We start from the raw sequence: 12,473 nt of genomic DNA, 5'->3' as shown, positions 1-12,473 counted from the left end.
ACATCAGCAATCAAATACGACCTGTCAGGATTCAGTTTCTCAATGAAATTTTGGTGTGGCAGCTAAAAGGCCGTGTTTCCACCTGTTCCAAGTAAAGGGGTCAGAAGCCATAGGGTAGAATTAGAAATTAACCAGATCACAAATAATCAGGTCTGATCAGCATTTGAATATGGAGTTAAACAAGAAAAAAAGTGGGCTTTTAAGGACAGAAGGTGTGTAATTCAGTCTGCAGCACTCTTACCTCTCTGATTCACAAAGAAATCTTTCTCACATCATCCCAGAGGTACTGAGTTACCTACTGGCAATAGTCACATTGCTTTTATAATGAGGTCCTGAACACCTATATTTACTAACAATTTCATGCCACCTAGGCAGCAATTAGGCAGACTAAATGATTGAATTCCAATTTGAAAAATCACATTTCCTTCCTGGAATTTCCCAGGAAGTTGCAGTTGTATAAAAAGTGCCCTACCTCTAATTGAACCTGCATGTGATTTGCATAACACAGTGTTTTAATTGCATTAAAGAAATTGGAAGAACTGACAATGACACACCCAGCTAGAGGGCATTGCCCATGCAGGTACAGCCAAGGACAGTCACGTAATGTCTGCTCCAGGAAGGGAAGAATGAATTACTGGGTAAGGAGATCCAGAGATCAAATTGCTAGGGATTTTATAGAAGCTAAAATTAAACTGAAACAAAATGACATTTCAGAGGTTCCATTCTAAAGCATGGGAGATCAGCTGTTGTTTTACAAACAGCTTTGGCAAGTGACGGAGTGTGTGTGTGTCGGACACACACTGAAGAAGACTGGCTATCCGTATAGGCATACATTTCTCTGGGACATCTCTCCCAGTCTACACCTAACAAGTTATGTTTCAGACATCCCCTTATGAAAAGGCTCGCAGTTGTGGTGGGGTTTTTTTCTAATTTGTTTTTTAATCCAAAGTGTGAAAAATTGCATCTGAGAGGTTTTAGTCTTAACAGACTGAATAACCCTGTTTCTTGTAACCTGAAACCTGAAAGAAATCAGAGTATTTTAATATTATTAATGGCAGCATGTACATTTAGAGTTTCTCAGTGCTAGATGCTTAAGTCCTTCACATGCATTTTCCTTGGAGCTTTGTGACACTGAAGAATATCTACTTTATGTAACAAGTGATTATTTGGGGAGGAGGGGAAGATTAAAGATGAAGTTGCAATATGATAGTTTAGTTCTTATGTTCAAACATGATAGCTGATGCCAGCCAGCTGGGAGTTAACACATGGATTAAAAAATGGCTGCAAGATATTTGGAAATCACAAAGTTACGGAAAGCTGTGGTTTTCAAAGGAGCCTAAAAGGGTTTAAAAATTCATTGGGATCTAGGACACCTCATTCATGTGTTTCTTTGAAAGTCCCAGTCTGGGACAAGGCTGTGCCCATGATGACAGACAGGGCATCCGAACCAGCCCCGTGTGTCACTGGCAGAGCTAACAGCACTGTTTGAACACTACAGGTTTCAATATGGCCTTCCCAATACACCAGCTGGGAAAGAAGTGAGGACTGCCTCTCTTCTGCTCATTCTGGGATCCTCTTTCCAAGCAACATTACTCATTATTACTATGTTTAAGACAGCAGTGCCCAGGGGCTGAAGGGGAACAAGCGCTCACTGCAGGAGATGCTGTTCAAGCATGAGGGGTTGGATGAAGCCTGTACAGAGGTGGTGATGGTGGGAGGAGAATAACATTCCTGCTCAGTGCATCAGAGGGACTGCTGGCTACCTCATGTTAATGATTCAACCCTCTCTGCTTTCAGAAATCTTACTTGAAGAAATGTAAAAAATGAAACAAAAAGAGAAAATTACTTTAATTACTTTAAATATATGTGTAAAGTAGCCTCTTAATAACCTTTTTTTAAAGGCAGGATCACAGTTTTGTCTCTCACACCAGATATGTGAAAATTTTACAGTATTTACTTTCTCTTGCTCTACATTATGCCAATGAACCCTTTGTATTAAAGATTAACTTCTACCCACATAACTCCAGAGAGACCAAAAATGTACACTAGCCTTAATGCTTTCTGACAGGGTTCCTAAAGAATTAACATATACCCATTATCATACCAGCCCATACAAACTCCTAATAAGGAAGTTTGCCTAATCTGGGGGAAGAGAACAATGTTCCATTTTGGTTCCCATCCCCAACTGTTACAGAAAGACACATGATTTGTGCCTGGGAACAGTCCATATTCCTGGTAATAGGAACATTTTGATGACCTGTGACCACAATTTAACAAAACTAATTGTTTTTGCAGAGCTGTGCAAACATGTAATCTATTCTTTCTAATCAGCCTGACTTTCCACTTACTCTTCGAGGTAGAGGTAGCCATTCTCCTGAGCCAACCTTCTGGCGTGTATCTGGGAGTCCTTGGCTGTGGTTCCGTAGGATATAACCATGGCTCCATACTCACGGCACATTTTCACCCTGACGGGAGACGTGCTGGTTGACATGATGACAAAGACTGGAATTCGGAGCTCTGAGGCGTGGTAGGCAACAGCCATGGAGAAGTTACTGTCTGAAGCCACGATCACCCCTTTTCTTTGCTGATCCTGAAAAACAGGGTTGTTTATTGCACATTAGATTGTCACATAGTTGTCCCCTATGATCCTGGATCATTCTAATGATCTGACTTCCTTTTTTTCCCCTCTACTTGCTGACCAAATCATGATATTATGGTACAGTATATGCACGTCTGGTGTGATTTCAGGATTTACACACAAAGCTAAAACAGCACAAGATCAACCCCCGTTCCTGCATTCCTCTGGGAATAGCTGATCACAGAAGCGCTGATATCTGATCCCTTTAGAACTGATAACTCTTCCCTGCCTGTATGAAATTATTTCATTTCATTATTTTATTTCAGGTTTCCTTTTAATAGAAGTTTTAATTTATATTATTACAAAAGTGCAGGAATAGCCATTGCTTCTGGGCTGCTCTATCATGCCAATTAGGACTATTATTGCTGCAGAGACTCAATAACCTCCTATGACAAATGATAAACAAGCTATTCCTGTAATGATACTGAAATTCATTACAAAATCAATTGGTGATCTAGATCCTTCACATCACTCATTGTAACTCAATTTCATCATCAGTCATGAGTTTGGTGGTTTCAACATGTCAGAACCACAATACACAGAGAAACACTGGCACCTAAATGCCACAGGAAAATGCTGGTGTTTGCTTTTTGCAAGATTTTCTTTCAAGTATTCTCAAGCATTTCACCAACAGATTTGCCAGTCATAAATAAAGTAGTATTTTATATTCAGATACTTGTAGACCTATCTATGTTCACATGCTGTGTTCTGTACAATGGTTTCTGGCAAGAAACACTGTGATTACATGGAGATGACAGGTAAATTTATCTTCAGCTCTGCTCCATTTTTGTGAAGAAGAACTAATCTATTTCTTTTTGAGCACTGGCATTTTGTTATACCTGAGGCAATGATGTCAGAAGGTAAAGTACACCTCGTTCCTTCACAGATCCTGTGTATTGGAGGAACTCCTTCTTCAGGTAGATGTCCATTCCATATTGCTTGGATAGCCTAGAATACTGGAGAATATAAATAATATTATGGGGATGTATCTAAAATTAAGAAAAATCTTTCACACCTCATCAGCTGCCTGGTGAGGCATGCATTCCACTGCTACATGTGAGCTCTAACAATTGAAATTTTTCATCTGTTTCTTTAGAAATACATGACAGTGTGTTGTTACCTACCAGGTTCTTCTGGTTTATGGAAGTCATTTTCAAACTCCCAGCAGTGAATTATGGACCACATGCCACTATGAATTCTGAAAAGAGCACTTGTTTTGGTCTTATTGTTCAAATACAGATATTAAAGTAAGTATTTTCAATTATTTAAAAACCAACGCTTCCAGCACTTGCCAGAACTGGATACTGAATACCCTAAAATTAAAGCTGTCATCCAAAAGAAAGAAAAAACATCAGAAAATTCCTCCTTGAGCCCCATTATGGCTCTGCCATGTTTTCTGCCACTGATTCACTACTGCCTATTGCCTATTTTGCACTCTAAGGCCAGTACAACATTAGTAAAGACATTTCTTACCCAAAGAATGATGGAAATAATAAAAAAAATATTTTCCAGGATTGCAAGTGTAAGCAGCAGCTGTTTGAAAAAGCTTATAGTTTGGAACAGAAAGAATCCCTGAGCTGAGAGGAATTAGCAAGCACATTACATGTGATGCAGTGCCCAACTGCATGATTTTTAAATATTTTTTAAATGGTAAATATTTATTTTTATAATAAGATACTCCCAGCACACATCAACATATTAATTAATATTTCCTATTACCATATTCACTAAAGCAAGAGTTTTAAACAGGATAACTTATGAAATAGAGCTGCAGTAAGCCTGTGGGTTCCAGCTCCCTAGTCTTACTGCATCTCTATTTCATAATTGGCTCCATTTCCTCTATTGGCTGCCAAAGCAAATGAAGACTTGGGGATTTAGGGGATCAAGTCCTCATTTATGATAAGTCACAAAGAGAGAGAGATTAAAAGACATCATGACAAAATATTTATCTCAAAGAGTAACTGTCACTGTCACGCATACAGTGTAATATATACCAATAAATTTTTCAGACTGTTGGACTTTCAAAGTCAATTTATATAAACTAAATATATCTGAGATAGATATTTGCTTTAAAATATACAGTTAAGCTAAATATTTCAGGTGAATGTTTTCAAGGCTTTTTAGTGGATTTACAAGCATGTGTTAAATTCCTCACCCATAGGTGGGGCCAGATTCTCTATTTTGCTTCTGAAAATCCTGGCAGGAGCTACCACTTGCTGCTCCTTTGCAGATCTGGCTGCAGAACTGAAACAATGGAAAGTGCTTAGTACACTAATAGGATAATAGTTTATACCCTAAACAGCCTAACCTACAGAGAATGCCTATGCAAAATAGAACAAGAACACTATACAAGAAACACTACTAATTCTTCACATACTGTACTTCTTTTTGTACAGAATCTTGGATCCTAGAGTTAATGATAAGAAAAAGGATTTAAGGAGATGAATCCTTTATAAAGTTGCTAAGTCTCCTACAATTCAAAATGTGTCATTAAGACATTCTGTACCACAGAGGTGGTGTACTTCAGATTGTTATTTTTCTTTAATTTTCATACTCAGTATTTTAACTTTTTAGGCTATCCTTTTCTGCTTCCTTTAACTGAGCCTTTTTTTTTATATAGCCCAAACATAGCAACTGCTTCTAGCAAATCAGGTGTCAGTGCTATTTTCAGCTCTACTGACCTGATGTGTGACCTTGTAAAACTCATTGAACCAGTCTGTAAGTTCTCCCTTTTGCCACTGTGATCTTATCTAAAGACTACAGATACCACGTCTAAGGTACAACACACAGCACAGCCTCCATTTGGCATCCACAAAGTTAACACAGAACAACCCTTGAAGTTCCTAAATCAGTAACCAAACCACGTGTCCTAATTAACGTCAATTCCTTGTTTTCCTATACTCACTACCTCTTTGATATGTTACAATTCACTCATGATGCCATATCTCATCTCCAGGCAAATTCCTGCGAGAGGAACCAGGATGCTGCATCCATGGTCTTACCTGTAGATTAGGAATCAGCCTGTGAAGTGTTTCTCCATTCAATTGACTGAATATGGGTTATAGTCATGCTCACTTTTTTAATCTAAACAAATGTCCCTGAAAGGGGCTCTTACTTCTCACTGACGAGTTAAAATAAAGGTTACCTGTGTTTTTCTTGACACCTCTCTGAGCTTTTGAATCAATGCATGAAATGCACTAATGACTTCTGCAGGAACGTGACTTTGAATAACAACAGTCATGGGCTATTTTCACACTAACACAAGGGGGAATATAGGTTTTCCACTATTCTAATAATTTAAAAAAAAAATGTTCATAAAAAGAGACTGAAGAAAGTGTGCCTATTTAGCTTGACACAGTAAACATAGAAAGGGGATACAAATGTGTTGCATAAATTTGCCAGGGAAACCCAAGAGGAAAGAACTATTTAAGTTGAGGGGCATCAGCTTAAACCCAGATAGCAACTAAACACCATCCGGCTGCTTGCTCATTTCTCTCCCTCTATCCTGCTGGGGAGATGAGAACTGGAAGGGTTCAAGTGAGAAATCACTTGGGTTGAGATAAAAACAGTCATAATAGTAATAACAATACTAACAAAAACAACAACAGTGTTAACAACTACAACAACAATGTCATTATAAGGAATAAGTAAGGTAAATATGACCCAAGTAAGACAAGTTATGCCATTGAAACCAATTGCTCACCACCAACCAACCAGTGACCAGCCAGGCCCCAAGCAGCAAACCCCCAGCCAATTTTCCCTGTCATTCTGTTGCTGAGCACAATGTCACATGGGATGGGGTGTCTCTTGAGTCAGCTGGAGTCAGCTGTTCCAGCTGTGTCCCCCAGATCCTTGTGCATCCTCAACCTTCTCACTGGTGGGGTGGGGTTAAGAAGCAAAAAAGGCCTTGACTCCGTGTAAGAGCTGCTCAGCAGTAATAAAAACATCCCTGAATTATCAACAATACTTTCATCCAAAATCTGAAACACAGTCCCATACCAGCTACTGTGAAGAAAATGAACTCTACCCAATCCAAAAACCAGCACAAGGGGCAAAGCTGTCAGAGAACAAATGGTGTGAACTGGCCAAAGAGAGCTTAACTACTTGTTAGCAGGAGCACCATCAGTTTATGAAAAGTTTTGTGTTACACAGACACCTCCTGATGGACTGGACTCTATGGTGCAGTCTTGCCTGCATTAGGATGTGTTGGTTGGTTAATTTTCATGACAACCATTTTCATGCCATACCTTGGGAGAAAGGAGATGGCTCAGGGACAAACTTTACTATTTTTGAGCTATTGATCTGATCCATCTGAGCTGAAGGTGTGAATGAGGTCCTGCAGCAGCTCACATGGCCAAGGCTGCTGCAGTCTCACGCTGGCAGATGCACACAGGCAGTATCCTCTAACCGCCTGGCAGAAGTGCACGATGCCACGAGGTGCAGGGAACAGATGGTTATCAAAGGGCAAAGTGTTGGCTAGTTCTGCTTTCCAAATTAAGCCATGACACTCTCCCTCTCCCTGCCCACAGACCTACTTTTGTATAGCATGATTAAACCCATCTAACAAATATGACCAGAGTTGCCAAATACAGAGAAGGGCAGTGCAATAAAAATGCAAACCTTCTCTTCCTGGAAAGTCTCTCCACAAGAAGAGAAGACTGACACTTCTGTCTTGCTCTCAAGCATGACAGTGAGAGCTTTGGTGACAAAAGATGCAATGTGAAGAGTTTGGTACACTCCCCCTGTTTCCCCAGGCACTGACCCCCCAACCACCTCTGCTGCACCTGTTTGCTCACTTGCCTTGCTGCCTTCCCAAGCAAGCCAACTTTTCCACTCTAAAAGGAAATCCAGGTACAGCTGGCAGGACTGATTACTCTCATGTCACTCTAAACAGGCGGCATTTGAAGGCAAAATGCATTCATATTTACTCCCTACATTCCAGAAACCTTCCATTTGTGCCCCCTTACTGCCCCAAATGGTCTCGTATCATGTCCTTTGTCACAAGACACATTTCTTCAGTAGTGTGCTACAAAAAGCACAGCTATCCTTACTTTGGGAATTCTGGGCTAAAAAAACTACACTGAAAGTAGTTATGATATCTCTGGATCAGCAGGCACTGTCTGGGAACCAGGGCAACTGCTGCACCTTGAGGACCTAACCACTTCACTCCAGGGACAGCTCACCCCAAGCAGGGACTGAGATTGCAAGGTCCTTTCCCTGTGCATGCCAGAAAAACAATCCACAGCTGTTGAGGCTGGTGGGGTGTCCTGGTCAGCAACAGAGAAGAATTAATTTGAGAGAGCAATTTAGGAGTGCTGCTAGGAGTTAGCCATTTGGCAAAGACACTCTTTTCACACACCAAGGGAACAGAGGAATTAGCCAGAGAGTGTCCAGAGTAGATTTTCTGAAGAGCTCCCAACAGTAGAAATACACTATGAATTATATAGCTTCTCTTGTATATATATGTACTTCTCTTACACCTTAGCAAATGCTTTACATTGATGGGAGTGCCTCATTCATTTTAGTTCCTAGACTGATCAGCAGGTGCACACATTTGTGTGTGTCCATCTCCATGTCCTTGTTTTGTTGAAGACACACATGGCAGAACCACCTGGTTACAGAACATATCCAGCCTTGCCAGGCTGGCCAGGTTGAGAAGGGAAATCTGTACCTTCAAGCTCTCCAAAAATAAGGGCTAATTGCCAAAGCAGACCCTCCCACAAGACTGTTTACCCAAACACTGGTAGTCCACCGTTACCAAGTCAGGTTCCCTGTAGCAGGAGTTTTTCACTGGGAGCGTAATACTGCAGTGCATTAAGTCTATGCCTAATGTGATTTATCCTTTGTTTACAGGTTGCTGATATCTTTGAGGATTTAGGTTAGTGTAAACAGGTAAGAAGAAAATTATTATTGACAATTAAATACAACTAATATGAACATGAATCTTCTTACACAGATCTATCTGCTGCAGCTCACACATGCTCTTCCTTCATTTCTGATTAACTTCCATAAGGAAAAGAAACACTGAGAAAATGCAAAGCCATAAAGACTCCCTACCATGCAGGGGGTTTTCTGAACACCGCACTGGATTTTGAAGGCTGCTGCACTGATATCTTCAAATCGAATCAGCTTGTTACAGCTTGACATGACGGTTGTACTGCTTGACTGAGGGACGTGGGAACGGGTATCCGTAAGTAACTCCTCATTTCGGCTTACTATCTTCATTTCCCAGGACTTCACATCCCCATTCAGGTAATCCTCCTCACCAAAATCCTTCAGTCTCTCAGGGTTGATAGAGGGTGGCTTCTGTGCAATAAGGCCATTTCTCATCTGCCCGTCCTTACAGCGGTGAAGATCACAAAGTGCTGGGACATCTTGTTTCTTTATTTTATTATCATCCCTAAAAAAAAATAAAAAAACCTTGTTAGGACAGCTTGGGTGATTAGAGGCTTGATATTTTGGCATTTAAGAAAAATATACATCTCAGTTGCTTTTGCAAGCCTTAAATAGAGTGAATTTATTACTGTCATATTACCTATCTTGTAGGTGCACTGAAAGCTACTGTAACTTTCCAGATGTTAGAAAAGCCACAAATAACCTGACATGTGGACAAACTGGGAAACTGTCATACCCAAGAAGATAACAAATATATTTTCTCTGTTGTCTGGGCTGCCAGACTTTCCTTAGTACTCAGTACTCAACTGGCAATGATCCATGTTCAGTGCTTCCAGAGTTTTTGAAATAACTGGAATTTCTGTATGCAGCTCTATCTTTTTCAAAAAAGGCAAAATAGCTGTGCAGACCATTCCCATAAACTATTAATAGTAGTAACAAATGTCACTATGCTGTACACAAGAGGTTCTGCTGCTCTGTCCTTGCATATTTGCAGAACACACTCTTGACAGCCTTCAGCTGCCTCATGGCAGGAAAGAAATTACTTTGATAAGGGATAACAATTATATCCCAGTACAGAGCTAAAGAATGAAGTTTCCTTATCTGTGAGTTAACACTTCATAGATAAAAACACATGTAGATAAGGCAGCAATGTGATGCCACACAAACCTCCTTCCCCAAGGAGCTTAGGAGAGATGACACTGCTGCAAAAATTTTTCTACCTTCAAATGCCTGACTCTGTGGTCCACAATGTACAGTATACTGTAGTGCAGGATTTTGCAGCCTAACTAAGAAATACCCACAAAATTTCTAGGAGTTCTTGGACTTTGGAGAATAATGTGGAGAAAAAGGAGCATTAAGCAGAAGACCAGTGATTTGAAGAAGAGCTGACACCAGCCCTGGTCTGTGGCTATGATTACACAGATGGTATAAGCTCCTCTGCATGACTCAGTATTAATCCATCTGGTAGAAAGGGTTTTCTAAAAAACAAACATGTTGAATTATGATGTCAGAGATTTCACCAACAAAAAAATATTTACCTTCTTTGTAAAATAATTTGGGTTTAAGTTATGCAGTTAAATTCATCAGCAGAGCTGGTTAAAGCAAATGCTGTCCTAGTTTTATAGCAGTGATCAGCACTGTAATATCCTTTGTTATAATTTCCAAAAAGAATTTTTAAATATTTAGAAACAGCTGGGTTTTGAGCAATTGCCCCACTTTGGGCAGTATCATTCATTTTCTTAATGGTCTAAATAATCTGTGCCAGTAGCTCTGCTTCCTATTACACTTCCAATTGTTCGGCAGAGGAATTCCTATAACAGTATGGGCAGCATAAAATGTTTTGTTATTTGAATCAAGTAATATACCAATCATTCATAGCATCAATCATTCTGTATACCCTCATGAGAGACAATTTTCTTGGCAAGGTCTTCTCCCAAATTAATGAGAACACTAATATTCTTAGATACATAAAGTATATGCACGTTTGGAACTTGTTTATATTGAAACTTGTGATTTTAAATATTTTCCCCATACCACATCTTAAAGCTGATACACCAAACAGCAGGCATTCTGTCTTCAAATCAAATAACTTATCAAGTAGCTCTATTCTATACTTTTCTGCATTTCTGCTCCATTGGGGTTAGGTGGTTGAAACATTTCATAAGCATGTTAAGCTTCCAGTGTTAGTTCTGGTGCACATTAGTCAGGTTAATGCAAAGCTGAGAATCAGATCAGCTTTACAGAGTAAAGACCACAGTAAAGTAACAGATAAGTTACAGCACAGTCCCTGGCATAAACAACAGCATCATCATCTAGGAGGTCACAGCACAGTTAGAGTTTATTCCCTACCTCTCCCTCCAAAAAACTCATTTTCCATATCACAGTAGCCCATAACTTCTCCAAAAAGAGAAGAACATATACATCTTATTTCTGAACATGTTATCTAAAATGTTTAGCAAGCATTAGCAATGAATTATATTTCTTACACTGGAAATGGGTTGAAAGGGTATATGTAGAGTAAAAAAAAAAATGCAGACCAAAAAATTGTGATTTTTTTGTGGTCAATTCTTAATTTTATTGACTGGCATTGGAGATGGGAGAAAAATTCTCACTTTTTCATTGTATCTGTTGCAACAACTACAAAAAGTCCATTAGAAAAACACTAGCCAAAGTTGACCACAGTAAGTCTATTGATGAAGCAGGATTCTGTGAGAAAGTACAAGCAATAGGGTAATGTCTCACCTACTGCCATCAAATATTTTTATCTGCAAATAGAAAGACCAAAATGGGCTATTGATTTTTTTGTCCTAATCTTGGATTTCCTTTTTCTTTTTTTTTTTTTTTTTTTTGGTAAAAAAAGGGAAGTAAATCAGATTCTCGGTCTTTGATCTGCAGCACCACCCCCATGAACACTGAGTATCTCTGCTCAGGACCCTGATGGGGATAACACCTTGTGACCACTGGAGAAGAAGAACAAAAGTCAAACAGCTTCTCAAGCTTGAGCCAGGTTTAAAGCACATCTGAAATATTACCATTTCAATATTTAATATGGAAACCATCATCCATTTGCATATGAAAGTCAGCAGCCTCTTCACCAAGAGAATATCATCATGTTACTGTATAAGTATGTATTGTATGTATTTATTTCAGAATAATTTTGATTCTCCTTCTACACCCATATCTTTCATTTACATTAGTAAATGATGTTTTTCCATATTGAGCCCACCTGGCTGTGCCACAGACTATCCTAGAGCCCTTAAACGCCCAAGGTAACAGTGGCTGAGGTTTGGTAACACATCACAAACAGGCAACTAATGACCCTGTTGGGTCAATAGAATTTCTTACCTGAAAAGCAGTTCATATGCTTGGCAGAGATCATCTCTGTATGGATTTATTTTGCAGGGGCAGCCAAAGCAGGCAGCAAACCATGCAAGTACTCAAAAAAAGACAGCATGTGACTTCTCATGCACAGGAACAAAATATAGCCCCTGTTCCAGCAACCATGCCCACCAGATGAAGATCTGAGCCAACATAAATACAAACCACAGCGTTATAAAACATTGCTCCTTACAAATGGAGCTTTTCCTTTTTTGGAGACTGTCTAGGATAGTTTTCATTAAAAACTCTGTTTATTTCCAGCAATAAGATAAATACCCAGCTGGCAAGCTTAGTTACATGGTTATAAATTGCAGTGTTTTACCTTTAATGTGATTAGTAAAAGCAAACATGAAAATACAGTCTATAAACCTACTTTTTCAAGAACAGCTGCTCAGCATAACTGGAAAAAAAGAGACAAGATTCAAGTGCTGACATTCCATAAATAATTAAGGCACAGAAAAAAATACCATTTGTTTAAGCAGATAGCTTTACATATTTTAAAGTCTCAAAGTCAATGCAAAGACAATGTGTACTGAAATGTGCTCTTAGAATGATAGAGAGC

At 39.3% G+C, this 12,473-nt stretch overlaps 1 protein-coding gene across 2 annotated transcripts in view; it reads right to left on the bottom strand.

The window, feature by feature from the left end:
* Nucleotides 1–12,473, bottom strand: part of LOC126650687 (L-threonine dehydratase catabolic TdcB-like) — a 48,530-nt gene that overhangs the window by 16,732 nt on the left and 19,325 nt on the right. The window contains exons 2-5 of one of the 2 annotated variants that reach the window (XM_050335800.1): nucleotides 12,285–12,311; nucleotides 8,696–9,038; nucleotides 3,478–3,594; nucleotides 2,349–2,590 (exon numbers count right to left, since the gene is read on the bottom strand). In XM_050335800.1, the coding sequence (XP_050191757.1) occupies nucleotides 2,349–2,590; nucleotides 3,478–3,594; nucleotides 8,696–9,038; nucleotides 12,285–12,311 (729 nt within the window). The remainder of the gene's footprint in view (nucleotides 1–2,348; nucleotides 2,591–3,477; nucleotides 3,595–8,695; nucleotides 9,039–12,284; nucleotides 12,312–12,473) is intronic. The other variant, XM_050335794.1, reaches the window with a different exon arrangement.

This window comes from Myiozetetes cayanensis, unplaced genomic scaffold (genome assembly GCF_022539395.1).
Source record: "Myiozetetes cayanensis isolate MyiCay16 unplaced genomic scaffold, myiCay2020 scf10, whole genome shotgun sequence".
NCBI classification, from domain to species: Eukaryota; Metazoa; Chordata; class Aves; order Passeriformes; family Tyrannidae; genus Myiozetetes; species Myiozetetes cayanensis.
Note: the sequence above shows the minus strand (reverse complement) of the source record. Positions and strands in the feature narration are given on the sequence as shown.